Source organism: Aotus nancymaae, unplaced genomic scaffold, assembly GCF_030222135.1.
Source record: "Aotus nancymaae isolate 86718 unplaced genomic scaffold, 86718_ANA_hifiasm-v0.15.2.pri h1tg000108l, whole genome shotgun sequence".
Lineage (NCBI taxonomy): Eukaryota > Metazoa > Chordata > Mammalia > Primates > Aotidae > Aotus > Aotus nancymaae.
In genome coordinates, this window is record NW_026988523.1 from 2,624,865 (window position 1) to 2,649,498 (window position 24,634).

The window sequence follows — 24,634 nt, forward strand, 5'->3', positions numbered from 1 at the left end:
CATAAGACCCGGAAGTTTAACTGAATATTACGCTTGGGCTCCAAAAGTTGCAGTACGGTATTTTATTTTAAAGTACACATCTGTCCGCTCTTCATTTACGCAGGCCTTACACTGTGTGTTCTGTGTTACTTGAGTTTAAACTCACTGCAGAATGTGTTTACCCTTCTCTGTTGGAAACGTATTCCGGAAGCGAAACCCTGAGTAATCGGAAGTGGTTAGAAGTGAGAGAGCCGCTGGATATGTGGAGGGACTGGGCGGGTCGGCTTCTGAATGGAAGAGGTCTGTGAGAAGTTAACCTGGTGATATCGATCCGAAGAGCCTGTCAAGTGAAGCCACCTGAAATAGGGATAATAAGAATCTTAGAGGTAAATCCAAGAACAAGCAGGTATAACTAAGAGAATGTTGGAAAGGGTCGGAAGTCTGGGTTGGAGCTTGGTGGCCAGTAGCTGTAGATTTAGGGAAAGATTGTTCCGGAAAGGCTTTTTCAGACAGGGATGGAACTCCGGTTTCGACTTCCCGGGACAGCAAAAGTTGACAGCCTCGTCGCTTCCCGGCCTATCGCTTTCATACCTGCCCACTCCCCCTACTTACTTCTTCACCCCCTCCCCTTCATTTGGCATTTGCCGGCAGGCACTCATTGTGCCTGTATGTTTCACAGAGCAACTATCAAGGGCAGTTTCAGGGATCGTTACTCTTACGAAGGGTTACTTGGAGACCTCTTTTCGGAGCAATAGACTTTAAGTGTAGAAAAGTTTGTGACTGTTAAGGAAGTTAGTCGTCGGGTTCACTAACTGAGCTGACTTGTTTCTAGTACTGGCGATCTTTTTTTTTGTGGTGAAACCAGTTTTCATCTAGTGTACAGCTTGTCATATTTATATCACTGCAGTAGCATCACCTTCTTTCTCATATGTTCTCTGGTAAATCTGAGTCTGTACTTTAAGGCAATGCATACATTTCTGAAAGCATGTGCTCAATGTATGTTTCTCTTTTTACTTTAGAAGCTACACTATTTTAACTTTTTATTACCAAAAAAGTATAAATTATGCTATCTTGAGTAATATTTTTGTCGCTTGTTAAACATCTAAACAGAAGCTCCTTTTGGGGTGGGTGGGTGTGTGTGTGTGTGTACAAATTGCGTCAGTATGTCTCCTAAGAAAATAATTACTTTAAAATTCCTCTTGTCATATGGATATGAATTACACAAAGCCACCACAGTAACTTCATTGCCATTGCTCGCTAAAATTCAGGACACACCTCTGACAATTAAGAGTGTATTGGTGAGGATGGTGAAATGGAGTATTTGGAAGTAAACCACCCCTACTTTTTTTTTTTTTTTTTTTTGAGACTTTTGGAAGACATAACAATGTCTTCTGTGAGAATGGGATGTAAGGGATATTTCCTTTTCTAAATGCATGTGTACTAAATATAGAAGCAATTAAAATATCATAACTTTTAAATTAGAGGTACTCAATGAATGTGTTTATATGATACTGTTTAAATTCTTTCATATGCATACATTTCTAGGTTGTTCAGAAGTCTTGGAGTGCATTTTCAGTGGTTAAGGGAAAAAAATGACTACTCTTGAAAGTTTAGAAACCAAAGGTAAGTGGTTTTTTTATGATAATTGTTTTTAAAACATGAAATTTATGATGATGTGAAAGGAATGTTTTAGCCAAATAAGTTGATCTCATGGAAGCCTTGTACTTTAAATATATAAGTGAAATTTAACATCATTAGTTAGAATTTGTTAGGTGACTACTCTTAAACATTTAATGTTAATATAGAGTTTTTAACAACTTTATTCCCTATACACTAGAAGATTAATATTTAAATAAGAATATACATTTTTTAAGATTTCAGTAGATAGACAAAGCAACTAGCATGTATCAAATGTTTCTTTCATGTTGTGTTAGTTTGCTAGGGTTGCCGTAACAAAGTACCACAAACTGTGTGGCTTGAACAACAAAAATGTATTGTCTCATAGTTCTGGAAGCTAGAAGTCCAAGATCAAAATGTCAAGGCTATGCTCCTTCAGAAGGCATTAGGGAAAGATCCATTCCAGGACTCTCTCCTAGCTTCCAGTGGTTTGCTGGCACTTTTTGGTGCTCCTTGTCTTGTAAACACCCTTATCTCTGCCCTCGTGTTCACATCGTGTTCTCTCTGCGTGCATGTTTCTGTGTCAAAATTTACCATTGTTATTTATAAAGGCAGCAGTTACATTGAAAAAGGAACCCAGCCTACTCCTGTATGATTTCATCTTAACTAAGTACATCTGCAGTGATCCTGTTTCCAAATGAAGTCTCATTCTGAGGTAGTGGGGGTTAGTGCTACAACATATAAAGATTTGGGGGACACAATTGAATGCATAAATTGCTAAATACAATAGTCACTTTTTAGTCCTACCTGGCTTATCCTCTCTAATATTTGATACTGTTGACCATTCCCTGCCTTTTGAGATACTTTCTTTTGATGACGACCATGACATCACTTTTATTTTCAGCCTACTCTGTAGCCTTTCACTGTCCAATGCAGTAATTACATGCATCTATTTGAATTTAAATTCATATTTTTAAAAAACTAAAAATTCAGTTTCTCAATAACACTTGCCAAACCTCAAGTGCTCAATAGGCAATACGGCTAGTGGCTGTTTCCATCATTGAAGAAAATTCTTTTGGACAGCTCTGCTGTAGCTGTATCTTCTGTTTCTTTTTCAGCCTCCTCTCCTTCTTATCTTTTAAGTATTAGTGCTTTTCAGCATTCTCTCTGTTCTACTCTCATGGCTTCGGTAATTATCTATAGGAATGACTTCCAAATCTATAGCCCTGAACTCTTTCCTTCTGATTCATACCCTTATAAACTACTGCCTACTGACCATCTTCACATAGCTATAGGCAACAATTTTAACATGTCCCAAAGTGAACTTCTCCTGGCCCAGCTTATTCTTTGGATGGGGTGAGTTCCACATGCTAGAACCATCAGCAAAAGATGGAAAACTGTTTTCTAGATGCCAATTTTGCAGCAAGCTGACTTCAGCAGCAAGCCTTCTCTAAAAGCAGGTTGAAATAAGTTTAGGAAACAAGGCAGAAAGATCATACCAATAAATATTTAATTGAATTTAATTCAGCTGTGCTGTTAACAGCATTTCATAGGTCACCAGAAGGCTTTTATACTATTAGATAAGCAAGTTGGAGACTGTAATGAAAGTAATAAACTGGAGATTAATAGTAAATAAAAGCAATTAAATAACTAATGTGAAAGCAACCAACATGGGCTTGTCAAAAAGCAAAAACTAAATACAATATTATGATTAGTCATTAAAAGTACTGGCAAGTCCTCTTCAAAATTAAATTACTTTTTAATATTTATTATTACTTGTTTTTAATTAGAATTAGAGTTATAAGGCACTTACACAAACATTATTTTATTTGATCTTAATTATCCAGTAAGGAAAATAATTCTGTTAGCCATATTTCTATTTAATATATTATCTGTTGTTAGTGAACAAAAGTTACTTGTATTGCCTGGTCTGTGAAAAGGTGTACTTGGTTGACATTTGTCAGTTGTCTGTACTTCCTGTAACTGCCTCAGGAGAGAAGTACAGTTGTTTGGTATAGCAACAGAACTTCCTCGCAGAAGACATTTGAGCAGTCATCATAAGATGGATGTATCATGACTGCTAGGGCTGTTTCTGAAAGGGAAACACACAGTAAATGGTAACAACTAGGAAGTTAAATTAAAATCCAAAGCTTTTCTTGGATGTGGTATTAAAATTAAAAATAAAGCTATTAAAGTCAAATAGTTTGGTAAGAATAGACCAAATAGAAAGGTCTGTTTAAGACATTTAAATATTTCTGATTCCATAAAATAGTATCACATTAGTTCTGTAGAAGAATAGGTATTAGGCAAAAAAGGTATTCCATGAGCAGATAAATTTGAGAAATGCTGTATTAAAGAGAGGTTATACTATAGGACCTTTCAGAGTCTTATAGTATAACTTTAATACTAATGTACACTGAAATTCCATAAACATACGGTATGCAACATTGCCCACACTTATTTGACCAGGGAACTCTATCCATAGAGCCTGCGGCAAGAAGAATGTTTAGATTCCACTTCAGGAAATCTTGATGTAACTCCTAAGTCCATTGTATGTAACTTATTTTACTAATTTAATAGTAACTAAACTTTATTAGGTGATATGGGTGACATTTAAAAGACTCTTGATTTAAAATTACCACATGACAATCCCTAATTTGTTTTACTGTTTCATAGCTGAATTTGTGTATGTTCTGGAAAGTCTGTCAGACTATAACCAAGTTAGGAATTAATGATTTAGGGTAGAGGAAAAAAAAATAAAGCAGTTCTTAAGTGGGTTAGTTTTTGGATGTTAAAATAAAACACTCTAGGTAGTGTATTAACTGATTAGTGAAATTTAGTAAGCATTTATTCATTTTCTGTGTGACAAGGACCATTTTATTAGCTCATGATACAAAGATTAGGAGGCAGTCCATACCCTGAAGAGCTCCCAGCAGTCTAGTCTACAAGAGAAATAAATTATTTTTTAAAATATATACTACCGTGTTTGCATTACTCTGAAAGCACTAAGGGATGGGAGGAGGATGAGGTTAAGTGCTTTGTCCGAGGTCACACAGTGCATGCCAGTGGGGACTTAAGTTATTTTAACTCAGACTCTGGTGAGTTAGAGTTCTTTTCAGTACTCCATTCTGCTGACTTAGAATACCTCTCATCATAGATTGATGATCTTATGAATAAAAGAGAGATATTTGTTCAATGACAGACTGTAAAATATTTTTTTGCCCCAATATTCTATAGCAAGGGTTGGCAAATTGTGGCCCTCAGTCTCCTGATAATGTTTGCAAACAATTTGATAATATGTGGGTATTAACACTACTTAAGCCAAACATTATCCTGAATAAAAAAAAAAAAAAATCTGTTCTTCCCTTTATCAGACCTATGTTATCAAAAAACTGTATTCAGTTATTTTTATTGTAGTTTGAATTTCATCAATAAAGTTTTTTTTCTCTTATTATATAAATAGTTATATGGTATCCTCAATTTCAGCTTTTGGTCCACAAAGCCTAAAATATTTACTGTCTGGTCTTTACAGAAAAAGTTTGCCAGCTCCCATTCTAGCATGTTAGAATAGTGACCTTATTTGTTCTTTCCCTGTATTTCACCAATCCTGAGAGGCAATAAGAATGAGCAAACCTTAGATATGTTTTAATTCATTGATAATTGATCACAGGTGGAAGTGATGGTGATGAATAATTTAAGGATTGTTTTGTTGGTTCCCTTCAAATAGTGGGGAAGAATAAGGATTGATGTTTTTCTTTACTTAAGCATTACTTATAATTATGGAGTTAGTACCATAGGTCCTTGTCTTCCCACTTGAGATGAGGTAATTATTCATAAGTATGTCACTATTCATAGTGCCTAGTGCATTTGTAATAAAGGTTTCTATGTGTGTCACAAGGAAAAATAGAATTATGAAAGTTAACAGGAGAGAAAATGTAAAGCCCTGGCTCTTAGTGCCTGCTTACCTATGCACATTAGCTGGAATCCTAGTTATTACTGAGAGGGAGCTCTCATAGATGCTTGAGTAAGTAGAAGAGTTTAAATAAAGAGTAAATTGGGGTTGAAACAAGTTGGTTGAACTTCTTGATTTTCCAAAAAGGTATTTTGTTCAAAAAGAGATTTCTGTTAAATACCTTTTTTTTAAAATTTATATATATATATATTTTTTATTGCATTTTAGGTTTTGGGGTAATGTTTCTTTGCCTTTTAAATTTAACATTAATCATTTTGTAATTTGTTCTTGAATCTCCGTTACTTAAAATTCCAACTCAAAAATGTTACAGCTTGCCTAGAAATCTTATTTGAGCATAATGGAAGTAACACATCTGTTTTTTATTTCCTCAGCCTCAGTGGGCCTGAACCATGGCTCTAGTGTATATTTTTATTGTTGATTATTTTTATTAATTTATAGTTAATACATGATTCTACGTTACTTCTTAAATGCCAGAATGTCTTACTGACAAAATTAGACAAGTTAGTTAAGTTTAGAAAAACTTAAAATCAGATTTTAAGAATATGGGTAGATGGGGGTGATGGCTCACACCTGTAATCGAAGCACTTTGGGAGGCTGAGGCCAGAGAATTGCTTGAGCCCAGGAGTTCAAGGCCATTCTGGACAACATGATGAAACCCTGTCTCTACAAAAAAAAAAAATAAAATACAAAAAATTACTTGGTCATGGTAACACATGCCTATAGTCTCAGCTACTTGGGATTCCGAGGTGGGAAGATCACCTGAGCTCTCGAGGTCCAGGCTGCAATGAGGTGTTATCGTGCCACTGCACTCTAGCCTTGGCGATTCTGAGACCCTGTCTCAAAAAAAAAGCATACAGGAACAGTCCTTTATTTTTTAAATGACTCAGTGGAAATTATCCTTGTGAGTGCTACTGTGCTTTTTTTGTTGTTGTTATTGTTGTTATTGTTTTATTGCATTTTAGGTTTGGGGGTACATGTGAAGAACATGTAAGATTGTACACACAAGATAGGTACACACATGGCAGTGTGATTTGCTGCCTTCCTCCCCATCACCTATATCTGGTATTTCTCCCCATGCTATCTCTCCCCAACTCCCCACCCCCTGCTGTCCCTTCCCTATTTCTCCCCGCCACCGCCGGACCCCAGTGTGTGATGCTCCTCTCCCTGTGTCCATGTATATGGCACTTTATTGGGAATACAGTACACTCACAATAAGTTGAAAGCCACTAGAGGGAATGAGAGAACAATAAAATAATTTGGGAATGATATGGTGAAAGTGAGGTGTAAGGATGTTTAATCTGCCAATCCAGTGTAGTTTCACTTGTGTAAGCAGGACATAAATTGTTAGGCCTAAGAATAGGATTGAATCTTTACTTAATAAATGTTTCAGTGTAACGTATGTGTTACTTCCTCTTACTCCTATGCAAAGCATTCTTTGCCAAGAGTTCACAAAAACGGATGACTCTCTTATGATGTATGTAGATGGTTTCAAATATGCATATATATATATAGCTGACATTTATTTTTAAATAACATTATTGAGTGTCTACAGTATGCCAAGCATTTGATCTTATTACAGTTTTTCTTACCAAAATTCTGTAGCAAAGTTGTTACGATCTCCAGTTTGCAAATTAGGAAGTAAAGAATCATGGAAGATTAAATTATTTACCCAGGGTTATACTGGGAAGTAAAAGTCAGAACCAAATACTCTGATTCCAAATCTTTTGTCTACTGAAGGAAAGTTTAAACATGTAAGACTTTATTCATCCTTTGTTGACACTTGATTGTTTTGAAAATTACTTTTTCTCTGATTTTTTTGCATTCTTTTTAGTGCCAGTAATTTTGAATATAGGGTATAGCATGTCTTAGCATTTTCTTGGCATTTTTTCTTGGTAAGTAGTTTTTGTTTTGTTTCTTTTTTGTTAGTCACCCTTACTTCATCCCCAATCCGAGGAGCAGGAGATGGAATGGAAACTGAGGAGCCACCTAAATCTGTTGAAGTTATCTCTGGAGTCCAATCTAGAAAGCATCATAGTCTTCAGAGTCCGTGGAAGAAAGCAGTTCCATCAGAGAGCCCAGGAGTTCTTCAGCTAGGGAAAATGCTCTCTGAAAAAGCAGTGGAAGTTGAAGCTGTAAGAATATTGGTTCCCAAAGCTGCTATAACTCATGATATCCCCAACAAAAATATAAAGGTTAAGTCTCTGGGACATCATAAAGGAGAATTCTGTGGTCAGTCAGAGGGAGTTATAGAACCTAATAAGGAACTCTCAGAGGTAAAGAATGTATTGGAAAAGCTCAAGAATTCTGAAAGAAGGTTACTACAGGACAAAGAAGGTCTTTCAAACCAGCTCCGTGTACAGACAGAGGTAAGAAGTCTTAATTGATACAAGGAGTACTACTGTTTACATCTGGACCTTTTAAACCTGCAGGTTAGAAAACTACATTTCTTTATTTCATCATAGCTTGTCATTTCCCTAAAATGCTTCCTCTTAAATTTCTCATTCTCTCTCAGAGCCTCTAGAGAGACTTCATGTTGGGAACTTATACTCTAAAACCTCATTGAAGATGGAGGTGTGAGGTGCTTTGCACAAAACCACCAATCAGTTGTAAAAATTGGTTACAATTATAAACTGCCAGACCAAAGACTAACCAAGTCAGGCATAGTAATTGACCAGTTAGCAGTCTTTGTTTTAAGGATCCATAAATTCCAAGTAGTTTTTCCTGTGTATGCAGGATACTTGGAATAAAGAGAATGGTGGTTTAAGTTACCATGTCTTCACTGTAAATGAAAAAAATCTGTAGTGATTGTGTTGCTTTAATCTTTGCATCTTAGTAAAAATTGCCTTGCCACTTCCCTTGTTTCTCTGTGAGACCATATATCTTTTGGCTAGAGACAAGTCTTCATAAGTGACACCACGGTTAGTGGTTCTTATCCAAATAAATTTTTAAATAACTAATTTATCATTACAAAATGTAGTACAAATTTATGTGTAAAAATTGTAGATAATACAGAAAAACTCAATGAAAATAGTGCCACCTGAATCATTCCATCCAGCTAGACCTGCATAACCATATACATTTAGTTCACTTTGTATTATAACCCACTTTTTTCAGGTATTAATGTTCTGCTATGTCACTGAATATAGTAATTACAATGTCATTAATAGCAATAGTGTTCTTCAGTAGCTATACCAAGTACCAATATCTGTTATTGGATATCTGTTTTAGTTTTTTGGTCTTTTCAATAACGAGGTAAAGAATATAAAAACATACTTAGAAACATACTGGATTACTTCCTTTGTTTAATTTTTTAAAAGCAAATTCTTAGGATGCAATAGACTAACCTATAAAGTTGAATAAAAACATAATACATTCTCTGTCATATTTTTTATCAAAATGTATTGGTTTTGTTTTCTTTTTTTTCCTTTAAGTGTTGACTGGAAGCAATTCATTATTTTCCTAATTATTTTTACTCTTATTACAAGAGGCTCAGTTTATTACCACATGGACTGTAGATATAGATGTATAGAGAGAAGTAGAGAGATATGGTTTGTATATTGGATAGAACTTAAATATGTAATTTTACTTTTTGATAAAAGCTTTAAGTCATGGAAGTCCAAATTACACAGAAACACAGTGTATTTTGGTTAATTTTGTTACATTAAAGTTAGTGATATTACTTTGAGCTTGTTGCATTGATTATGTTCTCTTCTAGGTAAATCGTGAGTTAAAAAAGTTACTAGTGGCTTCTGTTGGGGACGATCTTCAGTATCACTTTGAACGTCTAGCCCGTGAGAAAAATCACCTTATTCTAGAAAATGAAGCCCTCAGTGGAAACACAGCTCAGCTTTCTGAACAGTTAGAACGTATGTCAATACAGTGTGATGTATGGCGAAGTAAATTCCTTGCAAGCAGGTATTTTCTACAGCAAATAGTATTTCATTTCCTGGTGTTTGCTCCATCAGGCTTTTGATCTGTAACACAAGAAAGTAGACTGTAATGTGAAAATTTCTGATTAAGATCATGAAAGTACTTCATTTAAGATGTGAACTCTCTCTCCCCTGGATGGTCACACAGTCTCCCTAAATGAAGAAGTGATAAAAGGATCATCCCTAATTACTGAGTTCTAGGTTACTGTTTAGTAAAAATACAATGTTTAAGACCGAAACTAAACTGTAAACTCAGACATCTAGTAAACATTAAAATCACAAAAAGCCAAACTAAATTATTTTTCCCCATTTAAATATGTGGACTCCCCAAGATAATATTATTCATTCTGAAGGCTCTCTTTTGATAGTTCTTTTGACTATATAATAAAGCATCCCAACCTTTTTCTCTCTATGCACAAATAGAAAATTATAACATTTTTATGACATACTGGATGTGGCTACTCTCCAATGGCAGCGAAAACTCTGGGGTCTTCTTCCAGGCCTCTCGACACACTGGTGGTTGGGAAACTCTGCTATGTAGTATGATTCTTTGTCTCTTTATCCCCTCCCCACCTCAACTTACTAGTTACTGGAGAACAAGATCTGGATGTTGTGTATTTCTGGTACTTAGCAAAATACTTTACAGAGAGTATGTTTTATAACTGTTGATTTAAACTGCATCATCTGGAGATTTCTCACACAACAGCCAAAGGTTTCCAGGCTGTATTTAAAGAACCATTGATCATGATGAATACATTTTTAGGAAAATGTTTTTTCTTGTCTTAATATCTGTGACACTTTCTAGTAGTTGTTTACTCTCTTTAACAGTCTTTTATTTATCTTTTAATTGTGCTAGTTTAGTATGCTATTTGGAAAAATGGAACTATTCTTAGAATGAAACTTAATTTAGTCAATTCTTATTGAACATTTTCTAAGAGGCAAATCATTTATATATTATACAAATTACTTCAGTATGCAATCCTGATCAACACCAATAGTAACATTTCATTAAATTTTGAAACAAAAATTAAATAGGACTTTATTGATATTTTAATTAATGTAATCTTCCAATGTCAAAATTGTTTTCATTTTAAGGAACTTGGTAGTAACTGCAGTCTCAGACTTAAATTTTAATATTCTTAGACTTAAATTTTAATATTTTTTTTTAGCTGATTAACCATACTGGAACATTTTGCTTCAGTTCCATCAACAGAAAACTGGTTAAATAAAATTTTATATATCCAATCAGTGGAAAACATGATGCTAATTTTTGAAAAAAGGGAATGAGATAGCTCTTTATGTGTGTGCTAATATGGAAAAATCTTTAAAATACATTATTAAATGAAAAAGTAAGATTTAGAAAAGTTTGTATTCAGTATCTCTTTTTGTATATGTTGTATCACATATGTATATGTTAAAATATACATAAATTTTTTTTGAGAAGTGTAAAAAACACTTTGTTGATTGCATATAAAAGGAGGATAAGGATCCCGGGCATAAGGAAAGACTTTATATAAGTCTATATTAACATTTTTCTGAGGGCAAGGAGGCAATTGAATGGTAAGAAAATAATTCAGTTTTCTTTGCCTCTTTAAGTTTTTCTGTATTTAAAAATGTTTAATAATTTTCTTTCAAATTTTGTTCAATCTAAAGTAAGATTGAGATGCACTCAAAAAGTCATTATATAAGACAGTTAAATGATTTTTGCCTTTTCATTGTATAAATGAATATTTTAACTGAATCCCTTTAATGAACTCTAAGCTCATAAACATTTTTAATGTTCTTTAGTCAAAATTTAAAAACTGTGAAGTAACTATACTATGTATTCCAGGCTATATACGATGTTAAATCTTCCTTAGCTTTTGAAAGTGACAGTCACAAAGTAATATATTCAGTTCTTTACACTATATGATTGTCAGCAAATTTATACGTAAGATTTTAATCTTTTTCAGGGTAATGGCAGATGAGTTAACCAACTCAAGAGCAGTTTTACAGCGTCAAAACCGTGATGCACATGGGGCTATACAAGATCTCCTAAGTGAACGGGAACAGTTTCGTCAAGAAATGATAGCTACCCATAAGTATGGCACTTGTTTACATTCTGAACTCTTCTGCTTTTTCCTGCAATTTATGTTATTGTAGTTTTGTTTTGTTTTAAGTTTGTCTACTTTTGATAACTTACTGGGCATATACTTTTAGTAGCAATTTAAAATAGATGCTCTGGGAAGGGGGAGGACTGAAAAAATAGAAGGCATGCTTTTCACATTCTTAATGGGGGAAATAATTAGTTACATCTCTAGTAGAAAGAGTCTCTGGATTTAAAAGCACTTTTATTATAGTTGTAGTCGTATAGTTTTTGGTAGAAGCCAAGCAGTGTACTTGTCTCTCCTACGGAAGGAGATCTTTTGGAAGACTTCCTGCAGTATTCAAGCTTGTTTTCATGTCCATATCCTCCAGAACTATCAAAAGTGATGGTCTTCCTTAAAAGCTTTTTGCATTTTTATATAGTTGATTTATTACAGTTAGAATCAGTGTCAAAGAGCAAATTATAGGAGAAATTAGAAGAATGAAAACACAAGAAACCTCTAGCCAGTTTAATCAGGAAAAAAGAGAAGATGTACATTACCAGTATCAGGAATGAATGTGAGTACACTATAGACTCTATACACATAAAAAATATAATACAGAAATGTTATGAACAAATCCATGTCAATAAATTCAGTAATTTAGATGAAATGGACAAACTCCATGAAAGACAAACTACCAAAGGTTCCTCAAGAACAAATAGATAACCTGAATAGCTTTAACCTATTAAAGCAATATAATTTATAGTTAAAAATTAAATATTTTCCACTAAAGGAAATTCCAGGGCAGGTCTAGATGGATTCACTGATGAATGCTAGTAAACATCTAAGGAAGACATAAAACCAAATTTACAAAAATTCTTCTAGAAAATAGAAGAGAAGGAAACAATTTCCAACTCATTTTATGAGGCGAGCATTGTCTTGATACCAGAACCTGAAGCGTTAGCTGAAAACCACAAACTATTATCTCTAATGAACATAAATGCAAAAATCCTTAACAGAATTTTGGTGAATCAAAACCATCAATATAGAAAAAGGTTTGTGCATTATGACCAAGTAAAGTGAATCCCAGGAATTGTAGATTGGTTTAGCATTCAAAAATCAATTAATGTAACTCACCAAAAAAGAAAAACCATATGAATATCCCCATAGTTGCACAATTCATATAAGCAGTTCCTATACTAAAAGGTGAAAACTACAAAAAGTACTATTTGTTAAATGATTTTTCAGACAACGACCTAGTAGTTTAATGTATGCTTTCCATAATCTAACATACTTGACCAGACATCCTAATTTATGGAACTCTCAGAGAGAAAGGTATCAGAGAAAGATATTACATAATTTCAGAAATATTTTTCATACTTATTTACTATTACTGATGTTTACATTTTGCTCTCTTACTAATGTTCAATGTTCATGTGTGTTCTATGCAGATTATTGGAGGAGCTCTTAGTCTCCTTGCAATGGGGAAGACAGCAGACTTACTCCCCTAGTGTACAACCCCACAGCACAACAGAGCTAGCATTAACAAATCACAAGTTGGCAAAAGCAGTAAATTCTCATCTTCTGGGAAATGTTGGCATTAGTAATCAAAAAAAGATTCCATCAACAGTTGAAGTCTGCAGCACCCCAGCTGAGAAAATGGCTGAAACGGTAAAATATTTTCTCTTTTGTAATCTGTGGAACTTCTAAGACTGTCTTCTTACTGAAAAGTGACTATATTATCTTGGAAAGTGTTTGGCATTAGGAATTAGGAAATGTGGGATCAAACCACTCATGCCATTGAGTGTGTTATCTTGGAAAAAGTTATTTCCTCTTCTGAGCTTTATTATTTTCTAACATTACTGTGTTATTAAGGACAAAAAAGTAATTGTTTGGAAAGAGGTCCTATGTTTTAGCTATTGAGTCATTGATAGTCCTTTTCTTGAGTTCATTTTGATATAAAAACCACTGGGTAGTAGAATTTTAAATGTAGTAGATTAAATTAATAGATTAGTAGATTAGATTACTTCTGATCTAAGAAGTTACTTAATTCCCACATATAGATGGAAATATGTCAAATACTACAGAACAGATAGTATAGTCCTGGATGAATTCAGGGTCCATGCAGCTGGCTTGTCAAACACTCATCTCACATTTCTGTGACAACAACCAAGTTCACCTGCGTTACAACTCCCATGTCTCCATCTGGGTCCCTGCCAGTCACCATAACTCTTGCACTATTAAAATCTTCAATGCAACATCTCTCTCTCTGCAATCTATGATCTCAACTTTTTTCCTTTCCACTCTGATTCTTCATTCTGGCTCCCTGGATGTGAACACATCTTTGATCACATAAGTGTTTTTATTCCCTTGATCCCTATGTTTGTTTATCTCATCAGCTCACTCTTCTAGTTTCTCTTCCTGCTGTAGCTTGCCTAGACTCTATTTGTAAGTGCCTTACTGCCTTATCTTCCTCTCCAAGTATGCTGAAAACCCCAGTCCTGTGTCAGTTCAGTTGTTTGCCTTTTTGTTTCAGTGCCCATCAAATACTACCTCACATTCAGCAGATGACTTTCCTTCCTAATCCACAGAAGAAAAAGAGGACAGAGGCAGCAAACTGCCTGAAGGTCCCACTTGATATCTAGAAGCCTATCTGCGTGGCAGTTATCTCTCAGAGGAAAAGGTGTTCTTCTTCTCCTAAGCCTCTCCCCTCTAGGCTCTGGCTTCCCCCGCAACAGTTATTCCTTCTCTCTGTTGGCTCTTTCCTTTTGTCTTAAGAACATGTCCAGGTGTAATTCATCTAAAAAAGAAAAATCTTCCCTCTATTATAAGATCTCTGGATATGGCTTTATCACTTTCCTTTCACATCCAAGAATCTTGGACAAGTTGTCCATACACTTTTGTACTTAACACACCATCCATTCCTCAATTCCTACCATCACTTACATCTGTAGACTTTGCCCCACTGTTCTCAGTAAGTACTCTTAAAAAGGTCAAGAACATTTACTATCATGTTATATTGTCTCAGCATTCCTTCCTTGAAACTCCCTTGACCTTTGTGACATCACTGTTTCTTGGTCCTGATGCTACCTCTCTGAGGTCTTCTTCATAGACTTTTTTCCTCCTTTAGATGTTTATGTTTCATAGGAATCTATGTTCCCCTTTTCAAACTCCCTTCGTTTCCTAAACACCATCCTCTGGCAGCGATTCGCTATTTTTGTGACCTTTGTTTCTAAGTTTTTGAGGGGGTGGGACATCCTCTTCCTGTGACTCCTCTTGAGCTTTCTTTACATAACATACTTTCTGTATTCTCTAGGTGTTATTCTGTTACGATAGCTTTATGCTTGTGACTTCCATCAGAGACTTTTTTCTGAGTCTGAGAGATTTATGTCCAGCCAGGCACTTCTATCTGCTTGTTCCACAGAGAGCTAAAAATAGAACCTCTGTTCTCCTTGCTTTTGCATTTGTACAGCGCCCCCCGCCCCCCACAAAAATCTGCTTTTCCCGTACTCCCTCTCTTAATCTATAGTGCTGTTTTCAGGATTCCATAAAAAACACATATAAAGCCTGTAGCAGTTTCCAATGTATTATAATTTCTCAGTAAGTGGTAGCTATCATTTTTTACCATTTCCTTCATTCTCCTACTCCTGTTGATTTTACAAATCACCAGGTTTTTTCTAATTTATCCCCTCCCAAGTTCAAACACCTGACTTTCAGCCTAGCCCATTTCAATAGCCCCCTCACTGATATCCCTGCCTTGCTTTGTACTGCTCCTGCCCACCCACTGCTGCCAGAGAGTTATTTCAGAAAGCCAGTTCAGTCATCAAATAGCTCCCAGTCTCACTCTTTATTGAATCAGAATTCATCATAATCTTTTTTCCATCTCCTCAAGGATCATTTCCCAAGTGTCACTATCCCCTGCACTTCACATTCCAGCAGGGTTTAACCACTTTTCATGATGCACACAGGCCACTGTATCTCATGCCTGTGCACATACGTTTTCTAGTCTAGACTGCCCTCCCCGCACCTCTTTTGTTGCCCAACCTCTATACCACCTTTAAGAACCTGCCTTCTCTGAATCTTGCTGACAATCTGAAGTGTTCCTTCTCCAGCCTTCCATTGTACTTTGCACTTATATCTATAATTGCTCTTTACCATATTCAATTGGAATAGTTTGATTCTCCATCCCCTTCCCAAACTGTAAGCTCCTTAAGGGCTGGGGACTTTGTATTTGTATGTTTCCTCAAGGTCTGGCATAATCCTTTGCATATAGTAAGTGCTCAGCTATTTACTGAATGAGTCAGTACCTAAAATTAATCACTTCTATTCAAAACTTTGTTTCTCCTCTTCTCTTCTCTGTTGTGAAATTATGTCACTGCCTACTTAGTTGCTGCCAGTAGCATTTGGTGTAGTTGACCACTCTCTCTTTCTTAAACTACTCTTTCAGCCGGGCACAGTGGCTCATGCCTGTAATCCCAGCACTTTGGGAGGCCGAGGTGGGCAGATCTCGAGATCAGGAGTTCAAGGCCAGCCTGGCCAACATAGTGAAACCCCATCTCTACTTAAAATACAAAAATTAGTCGGGCATGGTGGCATGTGCCTGTGGTCCCAACTTCTCATGAGGCTGAGGCAGGAGAATTGATTGAACCCAGGGGGTAGACGTTGCAGTGAGCTAAGATCGCGCCACTGCACTCCAGCTTGGGCAACAGAGTGAGACTTCGTCTCAAAAAAAAAAAAAGAGAAATACTCTTTCCTAAGTTTATATAACCTTACACTTTACTGGCTTTTCTCTTTTATCCAACCATTTTATTTCACTATAAAATGTTAGGTATCCTAAGGGCATGATTTAGATCCCCTTCTTCTCCCAGTCCTTTATCCACCACATTCTCCTATTTAACAAAACTGACAGCCCTTCTTCCTTCCTTAGTGTCTCTTAAAATTTTCAGTCCCATTGCTTCAAGGTGCCATCATTTCTTAGCTAGATTATTACAATAACCTCTCTTTTTCTGTTCTTCTTATGTCTGCTTATACCTACTGCTTCCCCCGTCCCCCACACTGTGTATAGAATGATCTCTCTGAAAGGCACCTTGCTTAAAATCCTTCCCCATCACTTTCAGGCTAAAATACAGAAGCCTTTCTGTTCATACTAGTGTGTCAGTTTCCTGCTCCTGAATTCCCTTAGCAATTTGTTTATCTCTCTAAAGACTCATAATGTAATAACATCTTTATAGTATTTGGGAACTTATTTTCTCTTCTAAATTTATAAGCAACGTTAAGGTAAGCCTTCATCTTTGCTTATCCTCTAACACCAAACCAAATTCCATAAAAATAGAAGGATCTCAAAAATTGGAAAAGCAGTCTAGTTGAAAAATAGATGTGCTAAGTAGGTTAATGGCTCTTAAATGATGCTAGGACATTCTTAGAGTAGTGATGGCTCTCTGGGTTTGGTGGTAACTTACAAGGAAAAGAAAAAAATCTGCAAGACAACATGAGTGCTGGGGAAACAGGCATCACTAGCCATTCCAGAAATCTGCTTTGAACAAGTCGTATGTAAGAAAGAGAGAGAGCACTTTTCCCAATTCTCACAATTCTTTCCAATTGCAGGGCTTGCTACCTTGGTACCATAACCCAAACACATCATGTGTTGATGACTGGGAAAATGTGGACATGAGAATCAACAGCTGTGGGCCAGACATGTTATCCCTACCCTTAACTGGAGAATGTTTTTCAGCTCAAGAGTTCCTATTTTGGGTCTCAGTAAAGGAGACAGATTAGGAAAAATCAGAGCAGATGAAGAATTAGGAGAGCATTGTCTTGTGGAACCCAAGAAACAAAAACCATGGCTGTAATCATAAAATATTGCATATAAATTAGAAAAGATAAATGAAAAGCCATTGATACTACAAATAAAAACTGATCAAGGACTTTGAAATATCATTTCTATAGAAAAATAAAAACAAAATCCTGATTCTGAGCAGCTGAATGAAAGATTAAGAGGGGAAGTAGTAAGTCCATTTTGGTTAAGGAAAAAAAAAATGACATCACTTAATGATATAATTGACATACTAAAAAACTGACATCTCAATGATATAACCTCATTTTCTTCTGTTTTCATGCTTTCCTACCAATATCTATAAAACATTAATTTCATCATTTAAGAAAATAGGTAAGCTAGATAATAATTAGATATTATTTAAGGAAAGAGATAAGTTCTTTTCAATTATATTCATCGTTCAGATTTTTTTATGATAGTTACATATTACTGAAGTGAAACTTTATAGGTAGGCATGCATCAATTAAATCACAGGCTTTTGCCATCTATACTGCATACATCTGACATTATATCTTATTTTCCTTAGGTTCTACGAATTTTAGATCCAGTTACCTGTACAGAGAGCTCACTTGATAATCCATTTTTTGAGTCTTCAGCAACCACCTTACTTGCTACAAAGAAAAATATTGGACGATTTCATCCCTATACGAGATATGAAAATATAACTTTCAATTGCTGTAATCACTGCCAGGGAGAACTCATTGCCCTTTAACAGTCAATATGTTGGAGGCATGCTACAGGTATTTGCTTATTACCCAAGAGTCATTATTATTTGGGAGCTGGGGTTCTTACAACGCTAGAAGTAATATCACTTCCTATTTACATAATGTATATACCCAAAGATGTTTTATGTACTAGACTCCAGATTAGCCTTTCTTAATAAACATCTCAGGGTAAGAAAAGAATGAAACTATATAGATATATTTAAAATAGAGAATACCTTCCAAGCAATATATGATAGTTTTCCTAAAAGACTATAAAAGAAAAAGATTCTGTAACTCTCTTTTAAGCACTAAATTATTGTTTATCTTACTGGATATTTTATATGAACAGTGTTAATTCAGGTGCTCTAAAGCAAGGGTAGGCAAACTACAACCATGAGTCAAATATGGCCACACCCCTTCATTTACTATTGTCTACGTTGGTGTTACACTACAACTGCAGAGTTAAATAGATGCAGCAGGGCTTGTATGGCCTGCAGACACTAAAATATTTACTATTTGATCCTTTACAGAAAACGTTTTCTCACTCCAATTCTAAAGTAATTGTAGTAGGAAGCTGCAGAGTTTTCTTTCCCTTTATGGTAATTTTTTGAGCTACAAATGAGCCTTGCAAAAATGGGGGTAGGGATTAATCTTTTAAAAATAAATGCTATATATTAGGAATATAAAAAATATTTTAGAACCAAATTAACAAGTACTTCAGCAAAACATGTTAGTTTTATGCAGGCGATTCTGTATTCTGAATGGAGACAATCTGACATGTATAAAAGAAACAGATTCTTAACTATTGACTCTTATTTAGCAAACGCAACACACAAGAATATCCAACTTGATATTTATAAAAGGTAGACTTTTTCTAAAATATTGTATAAGCTCAAAGAAAAAATGCAATTAATTACTATATAGTATGTAATATATAATATTGTATATTTATGATGAGCCATCATAAATGCCCATTGCTTAGCCCTTATGAATAATCAATACTTATATCAAATTATACAAATTTGTTGCAGAAGTGCCTGTCGATAGAGAAATCTTCAAAAGACAGATCTGGTCAAATAACACTAATTGTAATGTCAGTGATTTCTTTGGCTGATTTATCTGAGTTATATTTAGTTTTCAAGTGGCAATAAATTTCTCTACTTTCTTTATAGTGAATATTCCTTTTTCCCCCCAGAATTATTTGCTTTGGTTCAGGTCTTTGTCTAGCTTAACTACTTGCAATTGATTCTTCAGCCTTTTCATTTAGGATTACTTACTATAAAACTCTCAGGAGAAAACATGAGGGGAAAGCTTCACAACATTATATTTGGCAATGATTTCTTGGATATGACACCAGAAGCACAGGCAACAAAAGAAAACATAGATAAATTGAACATCAAAATTTCAAACTTCTGTGCATCAAAAGATGCAGTGAAAAGGCAACACAGAGAATGGGAGAAAATATCTGCAAATCATATATCTGATAAGGGTTTAGTGTTCAGAATATATAAAGCACTCCTACAACTCAGCAACCAAAAAAAACAATAAAAATTAGCAAAGGGGCTGGGCATGGTGGCTCATGCCTGTAATCCCAGCAGTTTGGGAGGCTGAGGCAGGCAGATCACCTGAGGCCAGGAGTTCAAGACCAGCCTAGCCAACATGGCAAAACCCTGTCTCTACTAAGAATATAAAAAATTAGCCATGCATGGTGGTGGGTGCCTATAATCCCAGCTACTTGGGAGACTGAGGCAGGCTTGAACCTGGGAAGCAGAGGCTGCAATGAGCCAAGATCACACCATTGTACTCCAGCCTGGGCAACAAGAGTGAAACTCCATCATCTCAAATCAAAAACAAAAAAATTTAGCAAAGGACCTGAATAGACAGTTCTCCAAAAAGGATATACAGATGGCCAATAAGCACATGAAAAGATGCTCAACATAACTACTCATTAAGAAAATGCAAATTAATACCACTTCACATCCATTAGGATGGCAATTATCAAAAAAGCAAATTACAAATGTTGGCAAAGATGTGGCAAAATTGGAACCCTTATGCATTGTTTGTGGGAATGTAAAATGTTAAAAACAGTGTGGCAGATCCTCAAAAAATTAATTTAGATTAATTTCCTTAATCTAAATGGGTCCAGGTGCTGGGGTGATTACTCTTATCTCCTGCTAAATCACAGAGGTTTAGGGAGTTCCTTCCTTCAGACCCCCATACAGTTACCATGTGGCCTGACATTTCTGTTTCTAGGTAGATTCCCAAAAGAATTGAAAGCAGAAACTGGAATAGAGATTTGTACAACAGTGTTCACAACTGCATTATTCACAATAGCCAAGAAGTGGTTATAACCCAGTGTCCATTGATGGATGAATAGATAAATGAAATGTGGTATATACATGTAAATAAATACTATTCGGCCTTAAAAAGGAATGAAATTTGATGCTACAACGTAGATGAACCTTTAGAATATTACACTGAGTGAAATAAGTCAGACACAAGAAGTCAAATATCAAATGATTCCATTTATATGAGTTTCTAGAAGAGTCAAACTTGTAGAATCAGAAAGCAGAATAGTGGTTATCAGGGACTGGAGAGAGAGTATAGAATGGGGAGTTTTTATTTAGTTGGTATAGAATTATAGATTGGGATGACAAAAAAGTTCTGGAGATAAACAGTGATCGTGGTTGTACAACAGTGTCAGTCTACATAGTGCTACTGCATTGTACATTTAAAAAACAATTAAAATGGTAAATTTTACATATATGTTGCCACAATTATTAAAAAATGAAAAAAAATTTTTTAAATGTATATATACTATTGTAACCACAAACTAGAGGCACAGTTCTGCAACTGTTGGTTTAACAGTGTCAGTAACAATAATAAAGATAAGAGAGCTAAATTTAAAAAATAAAAAAGATCTCAACTGAGCAATCTAACATAACACCTTAAGGAAACAGAAAAAGAAGAACAAACTAAATCCAATGTGAGCAGAAGGAAGAAAATTAAGATTAGAGTACAGACAAACAAAATAGAGAACAGAAAAACGAGATAATCAAAGAAGTCAGAAGTTAGTTCTTTACAAAGAAAGACCAAACTGGCAAATCGATAGCCATACTGACTAAGAAAAATAAAACACATAAAACTAAAATCAGAAATGAAAGTGGGGACATTATTAGTAACCTTACATAGATAAAGAAAAACTGCATACTAATAAACTAGGTAAAATCCTAGAAAGACATGTATTAGTCCATTCTCACAATGCTATGAAGAAATACCTGAGTAATTTATAAAGGAAAGAGGTTTTCAAAAAGGGAGAATTATTCTGAGGCTAGACTGTGTGATGCTTTATACAGTGCACTTAAAATTTTTTTTTCCACACAAGACATTTCTAAGTGTCTAATTTACACTTTTTCTTAAAAAACCACAGTAGCTTCTGTTGGCAATAGCTATTAATGAAGAAAGCAGAATTCAATTAATCGAGAAGAAAAAACTTTTGCTCAAAAAGAAAAGGTCCTAGGAGAGAGATAAAAACATGAATGCCTTTTAGGTATAAACATGCACACATACATATACATATCTTGGATGTTAGCTTTTAATTAAGCTGAATTTTAACGATTGAGCTCCTAAAAACTATATTTTCCTTCCCAGAGGCCTGTCAGCAGCAATGGACCCAGGACCTCCCATTTTCTAGTTTACATGGTATCAAAAGGAGTAAGACAGATACACTAGAAGTGGAGACAAATTTTGGACAACATAAGGGGGAGTGTTTTGAGTCAGGAAAAACAGACTCAAAACCTTATCTCAACCAAAGTGCAGAGCGATTGTATGACCAAGCCTCATAGCTTCCCTTGGCAGTACTGGACAAATGGCTTAACTAGCCCAGATAGGAAAATAGTAGGCTCCTGGCATAAGATTCGGTTAACTCACCCTTTAAGCGTGTCCGCTCCTGATTGCCGTTCTTCCCCAATAGTGAAAGGGACATGCACTTCTGAGCCCAGGACAGCCTTCAAGAGGGTCCCCAGGAAGTCTCAGCTGCAGCTGCTGGGATCCTCCTGAAGACTGTCTCCTCACAAGCTGCTGGCCGCTGCATGTAGCACCATCCTGGTCACTCCTGGCTGGTGCACCAAATCTTGTTCCCAGACTAAACTGAGGGTCAGGCTGCTGTTTCTCGTGGCCCAATAACGAGTGCAAATGACCTGGGGAGGAAGAGAGTTTTTATTTCTGCAACTGATTACAGGGAGAAGGCCTGGAAATTATTGCCAGACCAACTGAAAATTACAAAGTTTTCCAGAGCTTATATACCTTCTAAGCCATATGTCTATGTGTAAGTGTGCATTCATCTAAGGACATAAGTGATTAACTTCTTTTAACCTATTAATAAGTTCTGAGTCCTGAAGATCTTCCTCTGGAACCTCAGTAAATTTCCTTAATCTAAATGGGTCCAGGTGCTAGGATGATTACCCTTGTCTCCTGCTAAATCACGGAGGTTTGGGGATTTCCTTCAGACACCCCAATAAACTTGTTTGTGGAGACCTGGGGAGTTCCTTCAGCCCCACAGTAAAACTTGTTTAATCCAATATGGGTCTTGTTAAGAATTCCTTCATTATTTTGTCATGCTTTAAGGCCCAAGAAAGGCCTAGGCAAAACTATTGATGGGCTTTTGTTACATCCCAGCCTTTGTATAAGGGGCCTGGCTTTTAATATTTAACTTAACCCCTCAGTCAGTAGTGAAACAGTTGTTATGGAGACCTGCATTAGTGAGACCTGGCCTGCCACAATCCTGTGTTCAAGTATTGAAAGACTATATTATTAAGATGGCAGTACTACCCAAAGCAGTCTACAGATTCACTGAAAGCCCTTATCAGAATTCCAACAGCCTTTTTGCAAAAATGGAAAAGCTGACCATCAAACTCATATGGGATTTATAAATGCCCTGAATATCCAGAACAATACGGAAAAGGCCAAAGTTGGAGGACTGACACTTCCCAGTTGCAAAACTTACTATAAAGCTACAGTGATCTAAACAGTGGGCTACTGGCGTAAGTACAGATCATACTAACATACAGATCACTAGAATAGAATCGAGGTTTCAGAAATAAACCCATATTCTATGGCCAACTAACTTTCAACGAATGATGCTGGAATAACTGGATATAAACATTAAAAAAAAAACTTGAACCTCTATGTGATATTGTGATAGAAGCAGAAATACGGATTTTGGTCTTGTACCAGTTTCCTGGTACATAGCTCCTAAAACCCTTGGAACATCCCAAGTCCCCAAGTCGTGTCTTTGTATGCTAATGAAATGACTAATGGCTGGGGGATCTGGAATGGGGAGGGTAGTTGCCAGGAGGAGCCAACCAAGTAATTAGAGAGACCTCCAAGAAGCAGGACATCTGAAGGTTAAGCTGATCACCAGTAGCCAGTGATTTAACCAATCATGCCTTCATAATGAAGCCCCTCACTCCAATAAAAACCCAAAAGGACGGGGTTTAGACAGCTTTCTAGGTTGCTGAAAATGTGCAGGTACCCCAAGATCATGGAAGCTCCACGACCCTTCCTCCATACCTTGCCCCGTGAAGCTCTTCAATTTGGCTATTCCTGAGTTGTATCCTTTTTAAAAGAGATAAATGTTAAGTGTTTCTCTGAGTTCTGTGAGCCATTCTAGCAAATTACTATGGGAACTGTAACCTGGGGACCTACTATTTGTGACTAATGTCTGAAATGGGGGGGCAGTTTCATGGGACTGAGCCTTTAACCTGTAGGATCTGCATTTACTCTGGTTAGTGTCAGAATTGAACTGCAGAATACCCAGTTGGTGTCTGCAGAGAACTGGGAAATTGCTTGGTCTTGGGGAAAACCACCTAAACTTCTGGTATCAGAAGTAATGTACTGAGTATTGGGAGTACAGAAGGAAAAAGTTTGTTTTTTCTTACTCTACCTCATACCATATATAAAAATTAAGTAAAAATGTATCAAACCAGCGGGATGCAATGGCTCATGCCTATAATCCCAGCACTTTGGAAGGCTGAGGTGGGTGGATCACCTGAGGTCAGGAGTTCGAAACCAGCCTGACCAACATGGTGAAACCCCATCTCTACTAAAAATACAAAAATTAACAGCATGGTGGCGGGTGCCTGTAATCCCAGCTACTCAGGAAGCTGAGGCAGGAGAATCGCTTGAACTCGGGAGACGGGGGTTGCAGTGAGCCAAGATCACGCCATTGCACTCCAGCCTGGGCAACAGAGCAAGACTCTGTCTCAAAAAAAAAAATGTATCAAACCTAGATATAAAAGCTGACACAATAGTACTCTTAAAAGAAAACACAGGGATACTGACCTTCAGTTTGGCAATGGTTTCTTAGCTATGATACCAAAAGAAGGAGCTACAAAAGAAAACATAAATTAGACTTCATCAAAATTAAAAATTTTGTACATAAAAGATATTATCAAGAAAGTGAAAATACAACATACAGAAAGGGATAAAATATTTATAAATCATATATTCTATAAGGGTCAAGTGTAAAGAAT

General features: G+C 35.9%; 2 protein-coding genes across 5 annotated transcripts in view; one reads left to right on the plus strand and one right to left on the minus strand.

Annotated features, from left to right (window-relative positions):
• The first annotated feature begins 76 nt into the window (after positions 1–76).
• Positions 77–20,861, plus strand: BLZF1 (basic leucine zipper nuclear factor 1). 4 transcript variants are annotated; one of them, XM_012444471.2, is made up of 7 exons: positions 78–365; positions 1,525–1,602; positions 7,496–7,935; positions 9,285–9,484; positions 11,451–11,579; positions 13,016–13,235; positions 17,169–18,081. In XM_012444471.2, the coding sequence occupies exons 2-7, from the start codon at positions 1,572–1,574 to the stop codon at positions 17,337–17,339; spliced, it is 1,191 nt and encodes a 396-aa protein (XP_012299894.1). In that variant the 5' UTR covers positions 78–365; positions 1,525–1,571; the 3' UTR covers positions 17,340–18,081. The 4 variants fall into 4 exon arrangements, with proteins under 4 accessions (XP_064226617.1, XP_012299894.1, XP_064226616.1 ...); XM_064370546.1 differs by having other exon boundaries at positions 81–385; positions 17,924–20,861; XM_012444470.2 differs by having other exon boundaries at positions 82–365; positions 17,924–20,861.
• CCDC181 (coiled-coil domain containing 181) overlaps positions 7,112–24,634 on the minus strand; it is a 53,992-nt gene continuing 36,469 nt past the window's right edge. Inside the window, exons 5-7 of the transcript XR_001106111.3 lie at positions 24,444–24,489; positions 22,032–22,300; positions 7,112–9,543 (exon numbers count right to left, since the gene is read on the minus strand). The gene's annotated coding sequence lies outside the window, so the exon portion shown is untranslated. The remainder of the gene's footprint in view (positions 9,544–22,031; positions 22,301–24,443; positions 24,490–24,634) is intronic.